Source organism: Balaenoptera musculus, chromosome 14, assembly GCF_009873245.2.
Source record: "Balaenoptera musculus isolate JJ_BM4_2016_0621 chromosome 14, mBalMus1.pri.v3, whole genome shotgun sequence".
Taxonomy (NCBI): domain Eukaryota; kingdom Metazoa; phylum Chordata; class Mammalia; order Artiodactyla; family Balaenopteridae; genus Balaenoptera; species Balaenoptera musculus.
Window position 1 is genome coordinate 19807395 of NC_045798.1, and position 27263 is coordinate 19834657.

Here is a 27263-nt window from a genome sequence, read left to right on the forward strand (position 1 = left end):
AATAGATGGAAGAGGAGATAAACATTGAGTGTGGGTTCCACTAGCAAAGGAAGAAGGATGAAAGTGGAAAGGATGAGTGAGACAGAGCAAGAGAAGAAAAAGTTACAGGTAAATTTGCAGAATCCTAGAATTGGAAGGCTAACAATCTACAGCTTCATTTTACACATGGAGAAACTGAGGCCCAGAAAGGGGACATGGCTCGCCCAGGATCATGCAGTGGGTCTGTGTTGAAGACCCAACTCTCCCACTCCCAGCTCAGATGTTTCTCCATTCAATCTCACAGCCCCTATTACAGGAAGAGCCACCAAGGGGGTCTTCAGTATAAGGGATAGAGATGAAGGTTTTCAGAACCATCCCCCTTGCCGGGGGCCCTCCCTCCATTGCCCATCCAGGATCTCTAAGCCTGGCTACACTCACCAGCCCTGCCTCTGCCCTCTGCCCTCTGCCCTCTGCTCTCTGGCCTGCACAGTTCTCTTGCTGACAGGCTGGCTGGAATGAACTTGCTGGAGCATCTCTGGGAGGGAGGCTGCTGGGAGAGCTTCTGGGGGTCTGCTGAGTCAGCGGGGACCTGGCTTACCTTGGACCTGCGTCTGATACACAATGAAGTAACTGGGTGTCCCGCAGCTCTCAAACTCCTCCGCGCTGCACTTCTGGGCACAGAGCTGTTCGTCCTCTCTCTCGTGGAGGGGAAATCGTGTAGTGGGGAAGCCACAGTGGCAGGCGGTGCCCGCAAGGGCTGCCAGTGGGTACTCCTGGGGATGAAGCAGGAGAGGAAGGGGAAGAAAGTCACCAAATCCCTGGACAGCCCAGACTCTGGATGCAGAACAGGATTTGCGTTCCAATCGTCCCCATCTCCATCACTCTCCCCAACTCAAGGGTCCCCAGGCTTCATCAGCAAGATTTTGCCCTACCTGCGTACCTCCTGTACTATTACATTTTCCAGCTTTTTTGAGGTATAATTAAGTAAAAAATTGCATCTATTTAAGATGTGCGACTTGATGTTTCGATGCATGTATACATTGTGAAATAATCACCACAATCAAGCTAGTCAACACATCCATCACCTCACATAGTCACCATTTTCTTTTTTGCTTTCCTGTACTATTATTCATTTATTTGTTTCCTTTATGTGTCAAGTCACTTTTTAAAATTAATTTATATATATATATATATAAAATATATATAATATATATATAAGTTTTGGCTGTGTTGTGTCTTCGTTGCTGCACACGGGCTTTCTCTATTCAAAGGAAACTATCTATTACTCCTGAAAGTAGTACTGGTAGAGAAGTATCATTTCCATACATTTCCATACTGTAAACCCCAATACTACAGAAACAAAACCATGTGATTAAATTCTAACTAGGCACTCTGCCTGCCAAGAACTTGATCCTGGGGTCGACTCCGTTTTTCCTGCAAAAGGGAGATTAGTTGAGGGGAGAGAGGTGTTAAAGATACTTTAGCACTGAAAAGCAGCTTTCTCCTGGAGGTCTTGAAAGAGAACTGAAAAAGAAAAGTTTTTCTTATGGCCATGCATTATACCAGAGTAAATCCTCTGCGTCTGACAGTGATATGAAGCCCATGCTTTGGGAAAAGCTGTCTGAATCCTTTCTTTTAAGCCAAAGAGGATGTTGATACCTACGTGTAGCCACAGTCTTTGCTGGGAGAGCTGCTCCTAATTGTTTTATTTGTTCTATGAAAGAGCTAAGTGGGAGCAGGCTGGACCTGAGATTTGGAGGGCAATGGATTGTCCTTTGTCCAATTTGCTTCTTCTCAGACCCATGAAGCTGAATTCTCCCTGGTAGCTGGTCCAGGAATAATCTGGTAACAAACCAAGGTCATACCGCCATGCCTGGTTCCGGTGAGCTTTGCCATGGTAGGTTTGGTTTCTTTCTCACAGGTGTTAAATATGAGCTACAGCACGTAGCCAAAGATCAGAGAGATGCTGATACGCAGGTGGGTGAGCCTGGGCTGTGACTGATGGTATTTTCTAGCTGGTGACCCATGTTGAAGCCTCCTCTGACACTCTAAGTCTTTCAGACCCTCCACCACTTGACACAAGCAGCTCTGGCCCCTGTCCACTTAATCCCCTCAATTTTCCTCCTGTGGCCCCCTAAGGAGATTAGAGGAAACTAGAAGAGGGAAGTTTGCAGCGGGGCCTTCCTGTTCCCCCCCCACCCCGCCCACGCAACCTGCCCACACCTTTGCTTCCCTCCAGTCCTATGTACAGCTGGACTCTCTTCCATACTGGTTTGCCCTGTGACCTCACTGTCTTGTGTTTGTCCTCCACCTCCAGCTGATCTGTAGGTTCCTCCAGGGCCCTCAGGACAGAGGGATGTCCACCTGGAGGGGATGCCATGGGAGGGGGATTCCTGCCCAAGAGAGAAAGCTGGACAAAAAGACGGTCAAACCTTCTTTATTCTTATGAACGTCGCCCCTGACCTTCCAGGATGCCTCTTGGGAGCAGAGCAAGCACGCAGGAAACGCTTGGTGACTTGAAGTGGCCTGGCTGCCCTTGAATGGTTCCTGGAAACCTCTCTGTGGGGTCTCTAGGGTAGCTCAGAAGTCAAGAGAATAGATTTGGCGTCAGTCCCAGTTCTGCCACTTGCTTGCGCTGTGAGCTTGGGCAGGTGACTTCATCTGTCTGAGCCTTGGTTTTGTCATCTGTGAAATGGGGATGAAAATTCCCGACACCTAGCTTTGTTGTGAGAGGTAAACTGTGTGACCCGTGGGGCAGAGGGCTGCATGGAGGAGGTGCTCGGTAAGTGGCAGTTTCTGTGATGATCCTTTCAGTCTTCCTGAGACATGCTTTGTGAATTAGGAGCCTTGATGAAAGAAAAGCCAAGCAGGATGACTCAGAGCAGGTGGGGGCATTCAGCAGTTGGGGTGCAGGCTGAGCACCCAGGAAGAGCCACAAAGTCGGCCCCCAGCAAGTGCCAGCATCATGGAGGACAGATAAAGACCATATCTTGTTGACTTTGCACCCCCAGCACTGAGCACAGGGGCCTGGCACAAAGCAGGTTCTCATCAAATATTAGCTGAGTGAATGAATGAAATGGGCAACCACCTTCTTGTGGTTGCGGGGGGGTGGTTCTCCTTTGAACCCTCGTGTAACTAGCTCACCTTGAGTGAAGGAGGGAGCTCCTCAGACATCACTGAATGCCAGTGATGGGCCTAGCTCTGTGCTGGGTATTGGGAGTGGTCACAAAATGTTTTAGGCACAGTCTCTACTCTTGTGGCGTTCCCTGTCTGGCTTGGGAGGAAGGATAAACAGTCACCCTTCAAGGATCTCAGGCTGAGAGAGGATCAGCCAGTTGGATCATCCAGTCCAACCGCTATCCAATGTCCAAAGTTCCGTACACCACACCTGCCCTGCCTCTGCTTGCATACCTCCAGTGATGGGGAACTCACTCTGTCCCAAGGTGGGACTGTCCTTGCCTTTACCTGGCAATCTTCTACTCATGCTTCTCGGCCCGGTTCACATGTCGCCCTCACTCCTGAGCAGTCCTCACTATTAGAACAAACACACTTCTTTGGAGGGAAAGAAATGGGCCCCATGTAACTCCTACCCTTCGGATCCACATGAAACAGTCACGCTCCCCCCATGTCACAGACCACAGTAATGACCTCTCTCAACCCAGCTGGGCTGCTGCTTCTCCAGCCACGCATCCTGTTCCTCCAGCTGTGCCACACCACCCTCCCCAGTGTTCCGTGCACAGAACCGGGCTCACCTTCTCTGTGCAAAGGTCCACACACTTGTCCACAGACATGTTGGGCATGGCAGCCGTCACGGGCAAGGCCAGGGAGAGGTTGTCGGGCCTGCGGAAGCAGCCTCGGAAGACTGCACTTCCATCTGGAGAGACAGAGGGAAAGGAACTAGTCAGATGTAGGCTGGGAGAACCACCTTCTGAAGGAAGCACTTATAAATTGAAGTCCAGAGAAGGCAAGAGTCTCGCCCAAGGTCACGCAGTGAGCCACAGTGGAGACTCATGAGCCAGAAAATTCAAAGAATGTCCTCAACCCTGGCATCTCTGTCAACAACACAGGTCACTGAGATGTTCTTGCTGGGCCATATAATCCCCTTTTCTTTGTCACCATTCCTATGTCTCGCTTTCTCATTCTTGGTGGTGGCAACTTTTCATTTAGGGAAATGATAGATGCCATGGAGGATTTTCGTGATCTCATCAGGAGAGGGCTGGGCATTTGAGGATGGAGGGAAGCAAAGGGTCCAGAGCTCTCCTGCCCCTCCTTCCAGCACTGGGGTGCCCCCTCTCCCTCCCATTGTCCTGGGCTTTAAGGGAAAAACCGGGGCCTTGGGAGTCTCTGCCCCACTCAGTGCTATAAGGGACTGATTTGTTGGAGAGATTCCCTTTAAGATAACCTAATCTGGAAACATCCCAGCTATGCAACAGAAAATTCAGAAGACGTTGCTATCTCTTTAATAGAAGTCATCCTCAAAACAATACTCAGAGATGTTGTCTTCAGCTGGGTTTACTTGAAGCCGGACCTGAGACAATGTTTTATGGCTTCTCAGGAGAAGCAGGACAGGGCAGGGGAGGAGCTAAGTAAGCATGTGATCTTGGCTGGGTCCCACCTCCAGCCTGGAGGGTAAACTGTACCACAGAGTTGGTCCCACTTTAAGGAAAGGGGCCGACCTTGGCCCTATGTGCCCCCCTCCCCAACATCTGTCATTTGGAAGGCTGCTGGGGCAAGGGTCATTTTTCAGACAAGGGGGCAGATGTGAGCCATTGGTGGTAAAGAGGATTTGGGTGGGTACCCTTTGCATCCATTACAGGTGTACACAAAGACTTATCAATAAGGATGCTCATTGCAGCATTTATTTAAATTAACAGGTGAGAGACTGGAAGCAACCTTGCTGTCCAACAATGAAGTACTGGACAAATAAAGTAGGGAATGACAACACAATGGGATTCTATGCCCCATCAAAAATAATGATGTTAAAGGTTACTTGAAAGAGATGAAGATGTGTTCAAGACAGAATGTTAAATAAAAACTGAGACCATGAAACTCCACATATTATAAAATATCAATTGTGTCCGCAAATTATCTCTCAGTGTAAATCTCTGGAGGGACATAGACTAATATGTTAACAACCATGGTTATCTCTTAACAGCAGGTGTGATGGTTAAGTTTTGTGTCACCCTGGTGAGGCTATGGTGCCCAGTTGTTTGGTCAGACATTGGTCTAGGTGTTGCTGTGAAGGTTTTTTGTAGATAGGATTAATATCTACAGTTAGTTGACTTTAAGGAGACTTAAAAGAGATTTCCCTCTAAAACGTAGGTGGGCCACATCCAATCAGTTGAAGGGATGAGGGAAAAAAACGAGGTTTCCCAGAGAAGAAGGAATTCAGCCTCTGGATGTCAGGCTTGCCAGCCTCTACAATTGCATGAACCAATTCCTTAAATCAATCTCTTAATTTATATATTTGCCTATATCTTACGGGTTCTGTTTCTCTGGAGAACTCTGATAGGATATAGGCAATTTTTATTTCCACCTTTTTGTAAAACTCTTTTCTAACTTTTTCGACAGTGCATATTTATTTTTTAATGTAATAAAGGCAAATTTAAAAAATTATAAGTGGCCCCTGTCAAATTTATCTAAAGACTCATGGTGCCCATTTTAAATTGGGTTCCACTGTTCTCAAATCTGAGCTGTATACACTTTCTAGAAGCACAGCTTTCACATAAAATAAAGGACGCTGTTGATGCAGTGAATCAAAATCAGGAGCACAAAAGTAGGTGCCATTTACCGAGTACCTACTACGTGTGATCCACTCTTCTGAGAACTTTGCGAGTGCCATCTCATTTTACCTTCCTGGGAACTCTGCAGGGTCCATAGTAAACTCTCATTTTACGCATGAGAGACACAGGGCTTAGAGAGGGGAGGTTACGTGACAGTACTAGGGACCCACTGTTAGCGAAAATGTGCTAAGGATTATCTCAGAAAGACAATGCTAATCCTTGGGGAAAAGTGAAGCAAGCTACAAAAATCATATATCTCCATCTATGTCTGTATCTGGGTCTATCTATTGTGTAAACCACTCCTCCCCCCCTTTTTTTAGCATATACGTATATATCTATATTTAAGTGCAGAGAAAAGGATATGAAATTACTCCCCGGGCAGAAGGATGGTGGAGGAGGGGGGAGGGAGCCTAGGAATGAAAATTTTAAATCTCAGCTGTCAAAGGCACCCTAGTGATTACCTCTACCACCTGGCACCCTGTAGCCTGAAATTGCTCATCGTGGAGGCAAATCTAGCAAGCTGAGAAGACATCTGGAATTGGTTAAATGACTGATTTCCGGAGCATGCTGCAGGCTCCCGCCATCCAGCACCATCTCCTCCACTTCCCCACCTCTCACTCCAGGCTGCTGGGAGAGGCTGGTGAGAAGTGATGGTGGTGGACGCTGTGGTCCAGGCCTCAGTTTACCCACATGTAAATGATAGGGAGGGGGTTAGACTATGCAGAGTCTCTTCTGTACAGGACAGCCCTCCATCCCCCAAATGAGGAACTGCCAGACCCCAAACAGCACTAGTGTCCCGTGGGGGAACACGGGACAGTCTCCCATCCCGTGGCCCAGGATGCACCGAGGGACGTGCCATTTCATCGGTCACCCTGAGGAAGATTTAATGATGCTCAGAGAATGTGCCGTACGAGGAGAGGATGGGGAGGGGAGTCAGGCATTTAAGCTAAAGATTTACAGCAATGAGATGAGAAGCTGGAAGCAGTGTGGACGAAAGCTCACGAAAACTCCATTAGCTGGATGCCAATCAGGTCCCAGGGCAGAGACGCTGGCCTTACTCTCAGAAATAAGGGGACTCGCCTTTTCTCTTTAGACTCCACCAGTGTTTACTGAGCCCCCACGGATGCCAGGCTCCAAGCTGGGTGCTTTGGATCCACTGAATCTTTGCAGCAGCCACGAGCAGTAGCTGCCACGGCTGGCTCAAGGAGGCACTCTGGCTTCCAGGGTCACAAAGCTGTCTAAGGAAGGACAGAGTGAGATCAAAGCCAAGTTGCTCTGTCTCCCAAGTCTATGCTTCTTCCAATAATAATAACGCTACTATGATGATTAGATGCTTATAGTCATATCATAATATCATTGTTATCACCACAGCCACCATATACGGGTCACGTGCTATCAGCCGGGAACTAGGTTCAACTGTTCACACGTGCTGCCCCGTTGAACCCTTGCATCATTCTGGTGGTATAAGGATCCCCATTTTTACAGATGGAGAAACTCAAGCCTCAGAGGGCTGAAACCACTTGACACAAGTCACCCAGCTTATAAGAGGCAGAGCTGAGACTGGAATCTAAGTCTGAGATCTTTCCATTCTTGACGATCTTATCGAATGCTCTCGTTGTACCAGGCACTGTGTAAGCACTTGATATACTTTATCCTCTTAATTCCTATAAAGAAAGTCTCACTCTCCCCATTATACAGAAGGGGAAACAGAGGCTCAGAGGGGTAAGTGACTTGCCTAAGGTCACACAGCTGACAACTAGCAGCATCCAGATTCTAACCTGGAAACATCTGAGCTCCGAGTCCTCACACTCTGGGCTCTCCCTCTTTAAGGAACCACCCCCAGGCCCTGTTTGAGCATTTTCAAAACACTGTGACATATATTCACTCCCCTTTGACCACTAATCATTCACAAAGGCTGTCACCCTGGGGTCTCCTGACTCTGGAGTCGGATTCTCTTTACGCACCTAAAAATGCCTAGAACTTGACACTGAGTCTCCAGAACCATATTCAAGTTGCTAACCTGCCCCTTCCCCACCAGGACCCTATCCGAGGGACCATCTTATAATCCTCCTGGGTCCCAGCTGGGGCCAGGAGGGTCACTATGGGCAATGGTTTTGGGGTTGAGGCCAAGGGAGGCCCCTTCAGGACTGGTGTGGTCCTGGGTACACTGTAGGGGTGCAAAGCCCACCACCTTTTATCCTCTAGGGTGGTTGCTTCCTGGAGCCCTCTCCCACCACCCTGGGGGGTCTGAGACCCTCCCCAACCCAGGACTGTGCAGGGGAAGACAGAGTTGTATCAGAAGGTGTTGGGGGTTTGGGGGTACGTGTGGGTGTGAGGGAACCAATGGGGCAGGAGATGCAGACCATGAGGGTAGCTTGGGCCTGGTTGTAGTGAGGGTGTGTTTGGGAGGTGGGACACTTGTGTACAGTGTGTGTGACAGGGATGCAGTGTGTGCATCTTGTGTGTGTGTGTGCGTGCGCGTGTGTGTGACTGGGTTTGTGATGGTGTGAGTAGAGATCTACCTATTTGGGTGTGTGGATACTGAGATCTGAGACTACAAATGTGGCCCCGTGGACCTGGTTCATCCGAGCGCATTTGGGTCTGTCCATGTGGGAGTCTAGGACCCTGTGTGAGCAGGTGTTTGCCCACCTGCCTGCCTGGTCTCTTGACAGCGGGCACTGGGCTGTGGCTGTGTGCTTCGGGCTGTGACTGTATAGTTGTGCACTGGACCTCTGCGGGATGAGTCTTACCAAGGGGAGGAGACATAATCTTGGATGCTCTCTCTGGGTTGCCTGGCAACCAAGTACCAGAGAGAAGAGCTCCCCCTCTTCTACCAGAAGGCCTGGCTGAGCCTCAGCCAGCCTCCCACTGGACTGGCCCAATGCCACCAGGGTTGGACATTTCCCAACAACCCCTGAACAGCCAGCACCCAGATTCGAACAAAAACTTTTGTCTCCTCAGTGCAAGGCCACTTCATGCTTGAGCCATACGAGAGAGCAGAACAGGAGGAGTGGGCCCCTCTGCTGGAGTCCAGCCCAGACTGAGTCTCTCCCCAGGATGTCAAGAGCACAGAGACCCTTACACCTGGAGCCCACAGACGGGTGCACTGTTGGTATCGGTCCAGGTCCTGCATATCACAGAACACCTTGCATATGGGTCTCTGTACAGGAGTGTGTGTGTCTGACCGTAGGCATGTGAGAGCAGGAGTCCACCCTTGGTAGTCTTTGGAGTCACCTGCTATTAGGGGCTCACCCTTGGATCCTCTTGCAGACATGACCTTGAGTAACTGAGGGCACTGGGGTATCACTCAGGGCCCTGTGAGCCCACAGGCTCTTCATCTAGGCCTCTGGCCAAATGCTCTGCCCTCCTATCACCCCCAGCTGGATGCCTGTCTCTTGGGCCACATCAGCACGCATCTCCAGATGGCCTCGAGGGCCCAACTCTGATCCAGGGGCTCCAGAAGAGACCATCTGGCCTGGCACCACACCAGAAGGCCATGGCACTTCCCAGGACCATGGCACTTCTCTGGACGAGCTGCCCTGGCCAAGGAGCAGAAGACCAGTGGCTCAGAGACACGAGCTCTAATCCTGACTTTGCTTTTCCTCCCTGAAAGGTGGCGTCTTCACCTGTCAAACGGGCAGCTCTCCTCCAGTACACACAGGCAGCTCCACCCTTCTTCACTGACCTTGGCATGTTTCCTCTCCTTTTGGAGGCTCAGTATTCTCATCTCTAAAATGGAGGCATAAATACTGGGTGGATCATTCAGAGACGGACATGAATGAGATTTGTCAGTACAGTGGAAGGGACAGGCAAAGGGCTGTGAATCTGTCTCCTTAGAGGAAGTAGAATTCCTACCCTGGCATCTCCCCAGATGATTTTCTCCTGCCTTCCTGGATGCCAGGAGGCCAGACTGCAAGTGTGGGAAGAGGAAGGAAGACTCTGTAAGCCCAGCTCTGCTGAGACAGGTCTCCCTTTGACATCTAAGCATCTGCTAATGAGTCCCTGACCCTCCCAGCTTAGAAAGCAGAGCTGAGCTGAATGCCCTGAATACCAAGTAAGGTGACGTTTTCAGAGGCCTTAAAGGGCCAGAGAGGGGTCAGAAGCTGCTGCTGTGAGTCTCTCTTTGGTCAAGGTGTGCACTGGGGTGGGGGGCGGAGGGGAACAGGTTTGGGAAGTTAGTTCTAGGAGCAGTAAACCTGCTGGATGTGGCGTCTTCCTACAGTCTTGCCCATTCTGCTTTTGGAGGGAAACCACATGGATTCACAGAGAATTCTGTGATGTCTAATGGGAAGGCCGGACTCCCAGGGATCTGGGGAACACTTTGGAGGCCACCTCTCTCTGCAGGTTGCTCTCCATTATGGCTTGGTGATTGGAACACTGAGAACATGCACGGTGGCCAACACGTTGAATCCTCCTGCTACCCTCATTTCCTCCATCTGTAAAATGGGTTGGGTCACCGGCTCTCCACACCAGTGGTGAGAGGCTTTCTTTTCTCTTACGTCCGAAAACAAAAGAGAAGTGACCAGCCTGGGTCCCTTGACCTTCCTAACACTCTCTTGTGATACAAAGAATTTTGGACTTCCACAGCGGTAGGTAGATGCCTTCCTGTTTGCAAAAAAGCTCTCGTGCCCAGCAGAAAGGGCCTTGGTTTTGAATTCAGACAGACCTGGGTCAGCAACTTACTTAGCTGTGTGTCCTTGGACTGAGCCTTGGTTTCCTCATCTGTATATGGGGATCATTATCTCTACCCTGCCCAGGTGGGACAGAAGGTGATGCAATGACACTTACAGTGCCTGAGACCTACGAGGATTTAGTCAATGTCTCTTCCTGCTCCTTCTCCATTGCTCGTTCATGATATGTGAAGGGTGGCTAGATCGCAGGTAGGAGACACTACCAGTGCCCCATTAATACACTCCTGGCACTCACCATCCCAGTATAGGCTGACAGTGACCTACTGTGAACACCTAGGGTATGTGAGGGACAGACTGCACTTGCCAGGGAGTTAATCTCCCTGGGAGCCACCCTCAGCCAATGATGGGTGAACGCTGGAGGATAAATACTGCAGCTTCCTGCTCTTCCAATGGGACGTCTCTGAAGCACGCTCTCCACCACCTCCCACAGTTCCCCAGTGGGATTAAGCCTCAGCTGTCCTCAGTAGTGACCTGCTTTTAAAGGGCATGTATTGGCTCCTTCCCTTCCCTTTCTCACGTCTCCACTCCCCTGGAGGTGCATCCTGGGGTCATGATTCAAGTAAACCAAAGCTCACATCCTTGTCTCCGGGAGAACCCAACTTAAAATATCTTGGGTCTTTGAGCGTTCTTAATTCACAAGGGAAACCCTGCACAGAGTTCAGAGCCACTGCTCTTCACAGCCTGTAGCCTGTGAGAAGGGCGCTCCCTGGAGCTGTGCAGTACACAGCCCGTGGACAGTAGCAGCAACCCTGAGGAGTGTCTTCCTAACGACCAACCCTTGCTGAGGAATAGCAACAAAGGTAATAATAACAGCTGCTTACTGTATGTCGTTAGTGCTAAGTATGTTACACATATCACCCCTCAATTAATCCTCACAACAACTTAAGAGGTAGAGGATGCTATTATCCTGTTTTGCAGGTGGAGACCCCGAGACCTAACCTAACAAGATTTGGTCACTTTTCCAGCTCATACAGCTAGTGGGGAGCAAAGTAGGGATTTGACCCCAATCTTATTTGACATCACATCCTAGGTTCCCACCTCTCTGCTATTCTGCAGGAGGCCTGCCAAATTCCAACATGGTTGGGCTCCAGAGACCCCATGCCAGCCACCTGAATTTCCCAGAAACCCTCTGAGGCTCCATAGTAGGGGTCCAAGGATCACAAAAGCCCGTGCCCCACATTCTGATAATGTCAGCTCTTCATTGCCAGGCCAGCTGGGATGGTGCACGACCTCGGAAGCTTGGAGTTTTTACTAGCAAGAGGCGAGCAGAGCAACTGTTCATCAACTCCCTTTACTGGGGGCAGATGAAGAACATCCTGGAACCAGCTGCAAGTATCTCTGAAGTCCATCATCTCTTTGTTCTGGGGCTTCACAAAAATGAGGTAAATCCCACCAGGCATCAGCTTAAAGGCAGGCGTGGAAGAGTTCTCCTTGGTTTGAAAGAGGCCATCACCCCCCGGGTAATTAGGCCAAGCTCTACTGCATTAAAGATGCTGGTAAGGAGGAAAGGCAGTGAGCTGGGAGCTGTTAATGGCTGCCTATAATCAGAGAGAGATTGAATTACACAAAGAGCCTAACTGTCCAAGGAGAATTCAAACCAGCTATTTTTAGGCATCACCAAAGGCTCCTGTGAGCTGTTGGAAATTCAAACAGCTTGAGTTGGGGGCCGCTCAGAGTGAATTGAGGAATTTTCATTTCAGGAAGGAGGGTGCATCACCACTACTCCATAACAGGCACTGTGCTATGTGCTTTCTCAATTTTATCTCACTTGGTGGTCAGAGCAATCTTTCAAGTTTGGAATTGTCCCCATTTCACAGATGAGGCATTTGAAGCTCAGACAGAATGACTGGCTTGACCAAAATCAACGCAGCAAGTAAGTGAAGGAGCTGGGATAAAAACAATGTCTGCCTGATTTCAAAATCTACAATCATTGCTCCCATAGCCTTCCTGGATTATGGTTCATGGAGAAGAGCAAACCAATTCTCCCCCATCATGATGCGGAAGGAGAAAAAATTTTCTAGCTAACATCTCCTTGGCCCTACACAGCAGAACACATGAAGACCCACATGAATTATAAAATTCAGGGGTCCCAGGCATATATCAAGGGAAAGGAGAGGCTTCCAGGCCCGGCAAAGAAGGAGCTAGACATAGCCCATCCATCCAATATGACTTTCCGTGGTCATCTGAGGCTCCCCTCAGCAGAACTGGTTAAAATGGAGTATCAGTGAACAAAAAGTACAAGCATTGCACATTTCCCTTCTAACCTTCAAAGACAGAAAATTGCCAGAACTAACAACAGTACACAAGAGTCACTTATGTAAATTGTGATCCATAAGTCAAGATCTATTTTTTCAGTGATAACATGAGCTTCACAATACTTTCACCAAGATAGAAAAGAAAAAACAAGAGGGTAAACTGCTGAGTCCTGGGAGAGGCTGGTCTGCAGTCATGGGGGTTTTAGGCGGCACTGAAGGATGGTCAGCACCACGGACAGCCACCCACGGGACCCACTTACACATTGTATGTTTTGTGTAATTCTAATGAAGCTTGCAATGCAAATCTTGCAAGAATCTTTCAGGCAAATGAAATCTCTTGCAACACCCTATAAAGCCATAATACTCTCAAATCGCCAGCAGGTCTCTGCCCCTGGGAAGAGAAGCTACACTTGCTGACACATTCAGCAAACTGCTGTGAAAAAAATGTAATCGAACCAAGAAGGAAGTCCATTTCTCGGTTCTTTTGTAACAAGGGCAAAGAGTCCATGTGCTCGAGAGTCTGTGGCAAGAAAGAATAGCAGGGTGCCTGCAGACATTTGCTCTGCCAACCTTTTAATGCTCTCACTACTGTAGGAGCATTCCATCACCTCGGAAACACATAGGCTGGCTTCCCACGCAAGGTGGACACCCCACCAGAGTGGTGCTTGGGCGATAATAAGCCTCCTTTGGATCTTCACAATCATTAAGAGTTCTGTGCCACTGCTCAGGGAAACACAATTAGGACACGGTGTTAATACAAACTAATGACTCTACAAATAGAATCTGGTTTCCACCATACCTGTTTCCTGGAGTGTTTGCTCATCGCCCTCCCTAATGTAATGCATGCTAGTGTCGTGTGCCAATGGAAGGCCTCCCTTTCTGACTTATTTGTGTATAAATCAGATCTCAGGAATGGGAAGCCACTGAGTCAGAACAAAGGCACTGGATATTCTGTATTGTGTAGAGTCAGGACGCAGGGCAGAAGGAGAGGTCAGGGGTCAAGGAGGAAAGGAGATAAGTTAAATCCAAGGAACACTCCCAAAAGAGAGGCAATGGGGTCCAAAATCCAATACAAGAGGTCAAGGTGTCTACAGCACTGTATAGAGTTAGCACTCAAACCAGGAGTCAGAGACCTGGGTTCCAGCCTATGCTCAGTCCCTAAGAAGCACTGTGGCCTTGGAAAAATCATGCCTGCCCATCATCTCTAGAAATTACCTCTCGGCTTTTGCACACTCTATTCCCTCTGCCTAGATTTCTCCCCCACCCTTTGGCAATTTGTTGAGTCTGGATATCCTCCTCTTTTACACCAGGCAAAATCCTATGCATCTTTCAAGACCTTAATCAGTCAGCTCTCTTTTGTGGAGCCTCCCGCAGAGCTGTTCAATTTAGCCACTTGTGCTGTCTGGGCCTCAGTTTCTAAAGCTGTAAAATGAAGCATCAGTGAGGAAGGTGCTTCCAACAGGTCATTCAAAACGTCACCTTTGCTGATCCTTTTGTTCACGGCTGAATACAAGACTCTCCCTTTCACCTGGAAATCTTAGAATGAGATTCAGCTCAAATGTTGCTCCCGTGGCTTCTATATATACACCCCATGCTTGAACAGATCCCACTGGTGTTGGGTCTGTCTCTCCACTAGATGGTGATCTCCTTGAGGGCAGGGACTGTGCTTTATTCCCCATTGTCCTCTCCACGCCTAATACACATGGGAGCAATCAAGTGTTTAATGAACAGTCCCCATGCTCTCTCCAAATACCATGTTGCCAACTGGGAGCCCACTAGGAGTCCCAATTTGACAAACCATCTGTCTCCTTATCCAAGCCACTTCCATTCTCATCTCAGCCACAGTAGCCTTGAGATTAGTAAGGCTTAGATTTCCTTCAGGAGTTTCCAGCTGAAGGTGCCCAAGCTTCCAACCTTGTACAGTGACGATTCAGAACAACTAGGGTGGACTTAGAGAATCCAGGACTCCCCTCTCAGTAGAAATGAATGGGTTCCCCGTCTTCGACATAAATACAAAGATTCCTTTCTCAGATGGAACAAAACACCACTGCAGAGGTGGGCAAGCTGAGGGGCACAGCAGCATTCCCATCAGCCTCAGGGGTTTCTCACCAGCCACCACCCACACAGCCCTCCCACTGCTACCAGGGCAAAACACACCCAATTGTAACGGGATCTAGCAGTCTCGGTGTGTTGAGGTTTATATATTTCAGCTGACTGAAAAATCTTTGATGGTCCACGAGAGTGTTATTATACCAGGTGATCTCAATAGTGTGTGTGTGTGTGTGCGTGTCTGTGTGTGTGTGTGTGTGTGTGAGAGAGAGAGAGAGAGACAGACAGACAGACAGAGAGACAGAGACAGAAAGACAGGAGAATGTTCATATTACCCAGCCCATCTGAACATTAACCAAAAGGAGGTCTAGCTAATAGTGGCTGATGACATACACAGCCCAATTCTTGTTATCTAGCTCAGCATCATCCACTAGAATGTTCTAGTGGCATCAGCTTTCGCTCTAAATACACACAACTTTAAGGCCATCTCTTCATATGGTCAACGTCGCCATCAAAATAATGTAAACATTGGCATAAAGAAATCAATATTGGGGATGATAAATCTGCTATCAAATTAAAACCTCATTACACTAATGGCCAAACCAGAGACTTGCTGTATGGACATTATCCAGCCTGGATTTCACACACCCTCCCCGCCCTCTGCCAGCCAGACCTGCAGAGCTGGATGAACTGAGGCAATGATGGGGAGGCAGATGGTGCCTCCGTTTCTAGAAATCAGCCGCTTTGTAAATTGGCGGCACGCGGGACCCCGTTGTAAAGCAAAGCTTGAACAGGGCTTCAGAAACATGGGGTTTGGAAAACAGAACACAGTGTCAAGCACACCAGCAATGAATTTTTATAAACAAAGACATTCATACGGAAGAGGCCTTTCTCTGCATGCAGACAGGCATTAAGGTTCTGCCAAATCCACCTGGGTGGGCAGGCTGACATTCTGGGCAGACCTTGTCAGCTCCACGGAGGTCTAAGGCCTTATTGTTCAAAGTGTGGTCCATGGACCAGCAACCTAGCATCACCTGGGAACTCCTTAGAAATGCAGAATCTCACTGGTTGAATCAGAATCTGCATTTTAACAAGATCTCCCTAGGGTTCATTGGAGCATTCAAATTTGGGATTCTTAGTTCTGGATTCCTGTTCCTACCTCAGGACTGCATCAGAAGAGTAACCAGGACAAACCTCAGCCCTCTGTCTTTCGTCAAGGCCATTAGCTCTTCGTATAGGTCTGAAGGTCACCTTTGAGGTCACAAGACTGTGTGACCTTGGGCAGGCTTACTTAAATTCATCAAGCCTCGGTTTCCTCACTGTAAAATGGAGATAATTAACCACGGTAACTGCCTGAAAAGTCTGTAGGGAAGGGAAACAAAATCAGGCTTTCAGTGGGCTCAGCACAGTGCCTGGCACACGGCAGATGCTTGATAAATAGACATTAACTGCTATTAAACACCCAGAGAGGGGACAACAGGACAATATCCACAGAAGAGGGGGTGGCTCTTGTCCTCGGCTATTCATCCCCTTCCCTCCCTCAGTTTGGAAACTGGAGAGATATTCCAACAAGACTGAGGCACTGGCAGGCAAGGGATAAATTCTCTCTACAGGAGCATTAAACACATAAGCTCTGGAGTTGGTTTAAATCCTCTGCTGCTTGTGTGACATTGAGCCTCAGTCTCTTCATCTGTAAAATGGGAGTGGGTGAATAACAGTGCGATTTCAAGGGTCATCATGAGGATTAGATGTGCTCTCCCATAGAAGGCACTTGGAAAACGATGAAGTGTTTGCTGTTGTCACTGTCATTGTCACCATCGTTAGACATAATCTGCTTTCAGAAAATGAGGAAGGACAGGCCAGCTCAGGCTCTAGCTGTTTGCTAAGGAGGAAGAGGGGCGTGGCTGGAGGTGAGGCTGGGGCAGGATGGTGGCAGCCTTGGAGGGCAGCCAAGGGCTTAGGAGCGGTGGGAGCCGTGGAAGGTACAGGTGGGCGCTCAGGTGGGCGAGGGCAGAGAGGGGAGGGGCCGACTCACGTACACCTGCGGGCTGACTCCTGGGCCAGCTGCAGCCGGTAGACGGAGAGGCGGTTGGCGCCACCGCACACGCTGCCCCGCTCGCCCTTGCAGTCCATGTCACACTCCGCCTCGCTCACATTTGTCGCCTGGATCTTGTGGCCACAGTAGCACTCGGCGCCGAACTCCAGCCCAGCATACAGGTAACCCCTGGGGGAGGCTGCTGTCAGGCCAGGGTAACTGCCACCATGGAGACCCCAGGGACAGGGTGACTCACCTAGTGAGGAGGCCTGGGGGACGGGAGGGCTCTGGGGACCAGGAGGTCCCAGGGGAAATGGAGAGACAGATGATGGAAGGTGGGGGTACCAGAGAGACCCCAGGGGACAGAGGAGACCTCAGGGGACAGGAGACAGAAGCTTCCAGGAGACAGGGAGACCCCAGAGAAATGAGGAGATTGGGGTGGGGGTCTCCCTATCTCCCTGGACGAGGGGAAACAAGGAAGACCTTGGGCGTCAGGGAGACCCAGGGAGATCTGAGGTACAGGGATACCCCAAGGGACAGGGGGATCTGGACTGAGAATAAGGAGACCCTGAGAGGGTCAGGGAGGCTAAGGGGTTAGAAAGTCTTGGAGGTGGGATGGGCAGGAAGCCAAGAAGGAATACAAGGAGGTCCCTGGAGGACAGGGAGACTCTGGAAGGGGACAAGACCCCAGGGACCACCTGCTTCCATCCCTGCCTCATGTCTCACACCCCCATACACTTACCCACATAGACACACAACGTCATATTCACACCCATCTACATATACCTTCAACACACAGGACACTTCACACACACACCCCTCTGGTCCTGTGGTCCCTCTGCCCCACCCACTCTCTTGTTCTTCCCTGTCTAGAGCCACAAGCCAATCATATCTGCAAAGTCCAGCCTCTTTATTCCAGGAAACATCCCCCAGAAATGCCTCTATGTTCCCTGAGAGGAGCTGGACCCAGGGGAGGGAGCAGGGACTCTCGTATGTCTTTGGAAGGTGGCAAAACCAAGGTCACGTATCCAGCCAAGTAAAAAATTCCTTTCCTTAAAACAAAAAAAAAATATCCAGGCACTGCAAGATTGTCAATTTTTTTCATAGCTATGGAATCATTTCCTAAAAAGGACTTTTAGTAAGGACCTGTTCTCTAAACAGATGAAAAGGGAATTGCTTGCTCTGGCTCACGGGGTAGGTATGAAGTGGTGGGGGAGAGGGGAGTAGGACAACCCCTGCTCAGTCCTCTTGCCCACTGTGGCCTCTGAGGCATCTTCCAGAATTGTGAAAGCTCCTTGGCGGAGCAGCCTGCAAAATACTGGTCATGCAAGGCTGGACCTGTGGGAGGTGTCAGCTCACGCCATCACTCGGGACTTCTGGGGGCTGGCTGGAGAGACAGACACACCCAGACTCACGTCTCCAAACACCCCTACTACTCGGGTAGCGTGTGATCACACGGTCACCTGGGCAGACGCAGTAAGAGCAGCTTAAACTATCTGGGCATCTTGGAGCTGGGCCAGCCTCCTTCTTCCACCTGTCTGCCGCTGTCTCTCTCAAGCCTTGGTCTCAGGTGCCCCTGGGGCCCGTCTCATATAATTGGACCCACTGATAGAAGGAACACTGGACAGCAGGAGTTTCTAAAATTTCCCAGCTGGGTGTGAAAATCAGAGCAGTGGTGCTCCAACCATAGTTCCAGGACCAACAGCATCCAGTGTCACCTGGGAACTTGTTAAAAATGCAGATTCTTGGGCCCCACCTCAAACCCACTAAATCAAAGGCTGGGGGTGGGGCCCTGCAATCTGTTTTGAGAGATTCCAGGTGATGCTGACGTGCGTCCTGGAGCTCACAGCCTAGATGGAGTGGTAAGCGCTTAACAAGAAAACGCCAGCAGAGTGAGATGAGGGATGAGATGAAATAAGTCGCAGATTGTGGAAATGCAGAAGAGGCCCCCAACCTGCCTGGGGTGTCAGGAGAGACTTCTCAGAGGAGGTGACAGCCAAGATGGAGCTTCAGAAGATGAGTCAGATCAACTCGCGTAATTCACTCTGGTTCAGTGCATACTTTCTGGCTGCCTACATGGGTTTCCAGATGGATGCAGAGATGAGTCAGCTGCAGCCCTGCCCACAAGGGGCTCCCCAGCTAGGTGGGGAGGCAGAAGCAAGAACGGGCTTGGGCCACAGAATGGCAATAGCTTACACTTGCTCTCTTCCAGGCACTGTTCTCAAATATTTGCTTTGCAAATATTAACTCTTCAACTCCCACAAGACCTCTCTGAGGGCGTGGACTCTGAAATTCACTTCTGTCTCCCCACCATTCAATAAATAAATTAAAGAATCAATATCCTCAAGAGCTTGGAGTCTTTCCCAAGCTGGAGATGGTCCTGGGCTCAAGATTTCAATGGTGGACTGTTCTGGAAGCTGATTATAAAGGGGACAGTGTTTCCTAGTCAGGAACTGAGGGAAGAGTCCCTTGGCCACTCACTTGCTCATTTCCACTCCAGCCATGCAGTGGAGCTCCTCTAGAGCTTGTGATCACCAGAGGCAACTGGCTAGAGTCTGAAGATGAGCATGGGGACCCAGGGCACAGGGGAGGAGAAGGTCAGCTCACTCCACAGTGCCTCTAGGGCAGCAGTGCTGGTTCCCAGGCCTGGACTGAGGGTCCCAACTCGCCAGTCCTCTGGGGCCTTATACACTCTTGGAAAGTCAGCCTCCCTCACCCCCAGTGCATGTTCTAATCAAGAACATCATTTTCTTCTTAGATTGGAAAACACTGTCTGGACAGGTGAGTGTTTCTCCCTGGTAGAGAAACAAATAGTTTCTTGGCTGGTAAACCATTAAATAGCCCTGATCCCAGGCTCCCACCTCACCCTTCCCACGGGCATCACACAAGCCTCATGCTCACAGACTCACACTTGCCTGCATGTAAACACCCACTTGTGCTTTCCGCACAATTCGGGACCCTTGCAAACATATCCACAGAGACTCCTGCACTCACAGCTACTGTTATTTAACGACAGTTAGGTATTGGCATTAAGCTTACAAACATATGACCCTGCATACTGTACACTGCAAACTCACTCCTAGGCAGAGTCTCACAAATGCCCATAGACCAACTCCCTGCTCAGTTGCATGCATGTATGCATGTGCACACACACACACACGCACACGCATCACCCTTTCCTTGTAGCCGCATGTTCATCCTCCATCATGCCCTCCCATGGAAAAAGAAAGACCACCACAGGTAGGAATCTGAGAAGGAAGGGGTCTGAATGCCTGGGACACTGGTGGGGCCCTACCGTTCTGCACAGTTGTCCTGGCAACGGAAGATGGTCATCTTTTTGTAGTCGAAAAAGGACACGCCTCGAAGGGCCCGGCTCTGGGTGTCATCCAGGTAGCAGCCGATGTACTTAGCTTTGGGGAGATGAGAAAAGTCAGATTTGGCAGGGGGGACAAAGCTGAAAGGGTTTCAGGAGTAACCAGTGTGCCTCTGGCTATGTGGCCTTGCTGACCTTTTGGTACCAATTCCTTCCTCTGAGCAGTAAAGTAGAAACAAGAGAGACTGAAACTCATGTGCATTGGCAGAACATGATCTATAAGGGCAGTGGTGTCCCATGGGTAAGGCTGTGGGCCCTGGAGGTCAACAGAGAGGAGGGAGGGACCTTTCCAAGGCCAGGGTTAAGGTCATGCCCCTGGGCTCTACTGGTGACAACTGGGCACCCAGTAACCCAAGCCAACATCATTCCCTAAGCACCAAGCAGATGAGACCTGTATTAGGACAGCTCTGAAGAGCTTGATAAGTTGACCGCCTGTTATCATTTCTACAAGGTGGCTTAAGGTGTTGTTTTCCCTTGGAAGGAACACTGGCCTGGGATATCTCAAGATCTAGGTTGTCATAGGACTTTGGTTACATTCTAGTGCTGACCTAGTGCATTTAGGCCAGTTAACCTCTCTGAGGCCTAGTTTTCTTCATTGTGGGGATGAAAATATCAGCCCAATGAGGTTAAAATGGACTTATTTGTATAAACGTCTCTACCACAGTGTCTTGAATATAACAGGCACAAAGTTAAGGTGAGTGGAATAAAAAACCAGCCATTCACAGTGCTGTATAAGTACTTTACAGTTTTCCCACCTTGTGGGCCAAGGTGAATGCTTTCATCCAAAAGGAAATTTTTAAATAATGTAAAACAACTATACAATTATAAACCATTCACTTAGTTTTCTTAAAGTAGTACACGTGTTCCTATACTTCCTGGTAAATAGTACACAAAGATGGTACTTTACAGTTTATAAAGTCTTTTCCCATATGTTCTTACAATCATTATTATTAATGTGGACATGCACTTTGCTAAGTGCTTTACACATATTGTCTCAGTGAATCCTTAGAATGACCCTATGAGGTAAGTATTAATATTCCCACTCAATGTAGAAGAGGAAGCTGAGGCCCAGAGAGGCTAAGTCACCTGCCCAAGGAAACACAGCTTATACCTGTGGAGTTAGGTTTGGACCCAAGCAATCTGGCTGCAGAGCCCATGTTCTGAACTACTGCTTCTTTCTCTTTGAATCCGAGGATCTTTGCAATGACCCTTGGCATGCTTAAACTCTTTTCTTAGATGATTGAACAGAGGCCCAGAAAGGTGAAGTGAGCTGTCTGAGACCTGAAACTAACTGATCGTAGAACAAAGATTTAAATCTAAATCTATGGGACCCCAAACCAGTGCTCTTTCCACCCTTGCACTTGGAAATAACTGAAGGTTAGACTGAGGACCCAGCCAGCCCTTGGAATTAAACGGCCCTCATAGGGAACGATTGAGGGAAATATTACATGCCACTTGATCTCGTTCATGGGTGGGCTGCTGTCTATTTAAACTGTGGGCTTCTTGTCTCCCTCACTCATGGTGGAGGGCAGGGTCTAGCAGAGGACACAGGCTCATTATGGAGCAATTGTTTCCCTCAACACCACCCTGGTAAGTGCAGAATTTGTCAGCCTCGCTGGAGATGTGTCTCATCCCTGATTACCTTGAATTTCTTTCATAAGACAGAGGTGATTTGGTCAACTAAGAACAGTCCATCTTTAAAAGAAACATTGCCTCCCCGGAGCGGGCACATCAGATGGTGACAGCTCTGGAAAAGCCTACATCTTGTCACTGTGCTTGTTCAACAATGCATGTCCCTCCTGTGTCACAGAAGGAACCACGGCCCTGGGGCATGGATGCTATTTACATCTGGGCTGGGAGTGAGAACTTCCACGGGCCATGGTGCTGAGAGCTTCACACCAACTTTAGCTCAATAGTTCGCTAGAGGACAGGGTGTCCAAGGATGGGCAGGAGGAGAAAAAAAAGGAGGAAGGAGAGGGAGGGAGAGGGGAAGGGGGGAAATGGTTGTTTTATTTTGTCAGCATGAGGTCATTGTCATCAGATCAAAAGCTCTGTGTGTGTGTGTGTGTGTGTGTGAGAGAGAGAGAGAGAGGAGAGAATATGTATTGAGTATCTACTATGTGCTATCTACTTTACTAAGTGCCATGCCTTATTTTAAAAAATTCAGTCCTCACACCCTTATTAACCCATTTTATAGGTGAAGAGGCTGATCCTAATGACTATCATATCTCTCTGTCTTAGACGCAAATCTTTGTTTTGGCATACGGTATATGTTCTGACTGGTAACCACCCATGTTACTCCATGTTACTCGTTTTTAAGTAGAATTCGCAACTATGTAGTCTGCCTATGTTACTACAGCTTGGAAGTGCCTCACTTAAAATTTAAGCCCAGATCTGTCCTCCAGCTATTTTACATTTGGGGAGGCTTCACTTCCATTTGGCCCACAGACTTCAGGATCACAAGGCGCCACACCGAGTCCTGATGGAGAGTAACACTCGTGACCCAGAACTGCCGGGCTTGGAGTTGGATGTACTATGACCATGGGTGGTCTCACCTTAGGGTGAGGGTAGGTGCATTTGGCCATATATGGGATAGTGGATTGTGTTAGATGAGATTTTTATAATCAAATTAATAGGAGTGAGAGTGTATGTACACACACACGTCCTCTACGGGGTGAAGGGGTGGACTGTAATGGTACTGTTTGTGCCTTCAAAGCACCCCCTCTTACTATTTTTCTGTTAACAGATCTTAGCTGCCCTGACCATGAGGAGACACTGACCTTGAAAGAGCCAATCATATTGCACCTGCCACCAGCCAGTGATTGATGGCTACAGGGAAGGGCACATGACCCATTCTTTGGATTTTTATAGATTAAAGCTGGAGAAAGAAAAAAAAAGCTGTTTCCCTTGGGTTATGACACTGGCATTCTCTAAGCCCAGAGCTACCGACAGCCACAATCCCTGGCATCAAAGTCAGTCTGTATAGGAGAAGAACCAAGCTAAGTCAGAGGCGAGCAGAGATGAGAGTTAGGAAGAGAAGGGCACAAATCATTCATTTGAAAATCTAGCCCCTTCGGTAGTTTGGTGACAAGACACAATACATTTTCTTCTTTAGCTTAAGCTGATTCAAGATGGGTTTTTGTCCCTTGCCACCAAAGGTGCACTGACTAATATGTTGATTGTCAAGTTAAGTTGCTTGAGTCCACCCAGCTTGGAGAGTCTAGACTACATCCATGTCTAGGCTGCTTTTTCCCATGTACCACATTCAGTCTCGGCTTGGGAGAAGGGCTGCTCCATCCTCCAAGAGAGGCCTTCCTGGAGGGATGATGGGAGAGGGAGGGTCTTTTAGGGAGAAGAGTTGAGATTTGACCATAGGTCCAACTGCCCCTAAGCCTGAGCTTTTAAATGTTGTACCACCCCTTCCCTAACCCTCCCACAGGCCAGGCATCAGGCTGAGATGTCCTACATAACAGGTGCTCAAGGGCTTGTTGGGTGAACAGATGACCTTCCATTTCTTCATCTGTCAACAGGAGGAGAAAAGAGATACATGGTACCGTCACTGATGCTCCAGAGAAGCATGGGCGTGTTACATACTGTGACCCGATGGACGGGCTGAGATCTCTGGGTCAGGAAATGGATATTGAGTCTGTCTCCTCCCTGTCCTGGGCAAGTGCTGGTGACTCTTTCCCCGCTGACCCTTCAGTGCAGGCTGTGGCCAACGCAACCGGTGATCCTGTCCCTGGAGCTCTGTCACCCTGCTAGCAATGAGCTCATCAGCTGGGGTAGTGTCCAGCCCACTTCTGCCGTTTTCCAAAGGCCCCGCCTCAAGTTCTGCTGTGGTGGCAGAATCTCCCGGAGATGAGGGGGAGATCGAGTATGCAACACAGGGACAAAAATCACAGGTCACTCGAGGGTGAATTAATGGCCGAGTTCACATAATCTATCAGTTTATCTCTGCAGCCATCTAAATATTGCTGAAATGGCAAAGTCCTGTCCCAGCCTGCCTATTTAGCTCAAGCACAGAAACCATGAGGGGTGAGCCCAGGAGAGCACAGGCATCTGGAAAGGAGCTCTCCTGACTGTGTTTTTCCCCTTTCCTTTACTTTTTTTTTCTTTTGCTTCCATTAATCTTCCTTTTCAAGAAATTTTGCTCTCTTCAATGAAAGTAATTTGTTAAAAAGATAGCTACACATATGCTAATTTGTATTCCTCTTATTTACTGCCTGTGAGTAGATTCACAGACAAGAGGCACTACAGTGTCCTACAAGAACAGTTTTGGAGTCCACCAGATCTGGGTTCTAATCCTGACACTGCAGTAGCCTTGCAGTATTACTCAAGCTCCTGCCTGAAAAGTGGGAATAGTTATGGGTTGAATTGTGCCCCTCATCAAAAAAAAGAAAAAAAAAAAAAAAAGATAGGTTGAAGTCCTAAGCCCAGTACCTCAGAATGTGACCTTATTTGGAAACAAGGTCATTGGCGATGTAATTAGCTATGAGGTGATACTGGAGTAGGTGGGTCCCAATCCAATGTGAATGGTGTCCCTGTAAGAAAGTGGCTCTCTGAAGACCCAGAGACACAAGGAGAAGGTCATGTGAAAACAGAGGCAATGACTGGCGCTATACAGCTGCAAGGAATGCCAAGGGCGCCTGCTGATGCCAGAAGCTGGGAGAAAGGCTTGGAACAGATTTCCTCTTAGAGCCTTTGAGAGCCCATCTTTTTTTTTTTTTTTTTTTTAAAGGAAATATGGGCTTGCTTTAAATTTATTTATTTATTATTTTTGGCTGTGTTGGGTCTTCGTTTCTGTGCGAGGGCTTTCTCTAGTTGTGGCAAGCGGGGGCCACTCTTCATCGCGGTGCGCGGGCCTCTCACTATCGCGGCCTCTCTTGTTGCTGAGTGCCCATCTTGATTTTGGACTTCTGGCCTCCAGAACTTCAAGTTAATACATTTCTGTTGTTTCAAGACACCCAGTTCATGGTATTTTGCTATCGCAGCCCTCAGACTCTAATACAGGGGTAATTTTAAGATTGATTGTAAGATTGATCTCTTCGTGGAGAAGAGAAACTGTATATTCCTGCTGGGGATTCTCCGCCATCTTGGAAAGTTGTCCTTCAAGAGGATCACTCCAGTGCTGTCTGGGTTTCCTTGCACAGGGAATAGAATTTCCTGCTCATATCTAGGCTTCCCTGGGGTCGAAGGGATGCATCTTTCACTTTGGTCAAGGCCCATAGATTTGCAGGCTCAGCTCACCTATCACCTCCCCCAGGAAGGCAGCCATGATACAGCCCCATGACCGAACGGGATCCCTCCTTTGGGATCCCAGAGTCCCCTGGCTTACCCCACCTTAACACTTTTCTGAAACAATTTTCCAAGTATTGTCCATTATTTTTTCAAATTAGAAATAATTTAGGCCCATCGGGGAAGAACTTCTAACAAAATGAAAAAGTGCTATAGTAGGGGAAAGCAGGATATGATGCTATATATACAGCATTCTGTTCTTTAGAAATACACGCATAAAGGAAAAAGACAGGAAGGTAAAGGTGATACACCAACAGTGTTGACTGGGACTCTTGCTGGATGGTGGGACTCTGGGCTATTTTTTTTTTTTTTCATCTCTTTTTTGCTATGTATCCTAATTTTTCTATTTTGATAATCCAGAAAAAAGTTATTTTTGAAAACATAATTTATCTTTTACTTGCCTGTCTTCCCCCAGGAGGGTGTGAATATTCCTCAGAGGAAAAAAAAAACTGTGCTTGAATCATTCTTGTGTCTCCAGCTCCCAGCATAAGGCGGGGCATACAGACATGCAGTAAATATGGAATGAATGAATGATTGCAGTTGGGGATTCTATAGCTCAGTGGTTAAGAATAAGAGCCTTGGATTCAGACAGAATCGGGTTGGAGTCTGCTCTGCCTCTTAGCAGCTGTGTGACACGGGGGGCAAGTCATTTACTCTCTCTGAGCCTCTGTTTCTTAATGCATGAAAAGAGTTTAATACTTCCTACCTGATGTGAGGCTGAGTATGAGCACACACTCTCCGACACAGAGCAGACCCTCCATAATCTGCAGAGATTGCATCCTCAGCTGGAGGAGATGGGGAGTGGGTGCCCTGCTGTCCCTTCCAAAAATGCTGACTAAATATCCCCGTGTCCTTCTTTACACCCAGCCCACCCGCTCTGTAATCTGGGGGAAACAGAAACAGCACAGACTTTGAAATCAAACTGGATTTGGCTCCTGACTCGGGTCCCAACAACTGGGTCACCTAAGGTAAGTCAAATCACCTCTGTTTTCTCCTACAGAATTACAGTATTAATAATAATAGCCAGCACATGCTAACTGCTTACTGTGTGCCAGACTCTGTCCTGGGTACTTTCTGTGTGTTGAGAAGTGAGACGATGTAGTGGTTAAGGTTCAGGTGTAAGATTCAAACCACCTGGGTTCAAATATTGGTATACCTGCTCCTCCAGCTGGATAACCTTGGGCAGGTTACCTAGCCTCTCTGTGCCTCAGTTTCTTCCCTGTATGGGGGAGTTAATAACAGTGTCTACTTAATTGAGTTGCTACGAAGATTACATGAGGTAATAGATGCAAAGGATTTAGAACAGTGCCTGGCATTTAGAGAGCATGCTATTGATTTATCTTATATAATAATCATCACATCAGTCATCTGATGTTAAGTACTTTTTATCTCCCAAAGGAAACTGAGGCTCAGAGAGGTGAAGTGACCTGCCCAAAGGTGCACAGCCAGCAGGCTGCAGAACTGGGATTTGAACCCTCATTTGGCTGCTCAGAGCACAGGATTTCGCAAGCCTAGCAAGGTGACTGGCACATTGTAGGTGCCAGCTCCACCCAGGAAGTCAGACTTCCTGCCCAGCCCCAGCCCAGCCTGGGAGCAGCTCCACCCTCACCTCCTGCGCCGTGATGGGCTCCGAATCCTTTACAGCTTGTCTTGCATCACTGCATCAAGCAGAGCCCTTGCCAGCTTCAGAGAAAAGCCAAATGTGTTTAGCATCAGGTCAAAGAAGCGTCTCGTTTTTATTAGCGTTAATCTAATATGTTGTCTTTCCTTGCTGAACTCTGAATAAGTTAATCAAGGACAGTC

General features: G+C 48.5%; 1 protein-coding gene across 4 annotated transcripts in view; it reads right to left on the reverse strand.

Annotated features, from left to right (window-relative positions):
* The window catches only part of WSCD2 (WSC domain containing 2), a 103107-nt gene that overhangs the window by 13647 nt on the left and 62197 nt on the right, over window positions 1-27263 (reverse strand). For 3 of the 4 annotated variants that reach the window (XM_036824045.1, XM_036824044.1, XM_036824043.1), the window contains exons 3-6: window positions 20088-20202; window positions 16797-16981; window positions 3732-3853; window positions 578-752 (exon numbers count right to left, since the gene is read on the reverse strand). In XM_036824045.1, the coding sequence (XP_036679940.1) occupies window positions 578-752; window positions 3732-3853; window positions 16797-16981; window positions 20088-20202 (597 nt within the window). The remainder of the gene's footprint in view (window positions 1-577; window positions 753-3731; window positions 3854-16796; window positions 16982-20087; window positions 20203-27263) is intronic. The other variant, XM_036824046.1, reaches the window with a different exon arrangement.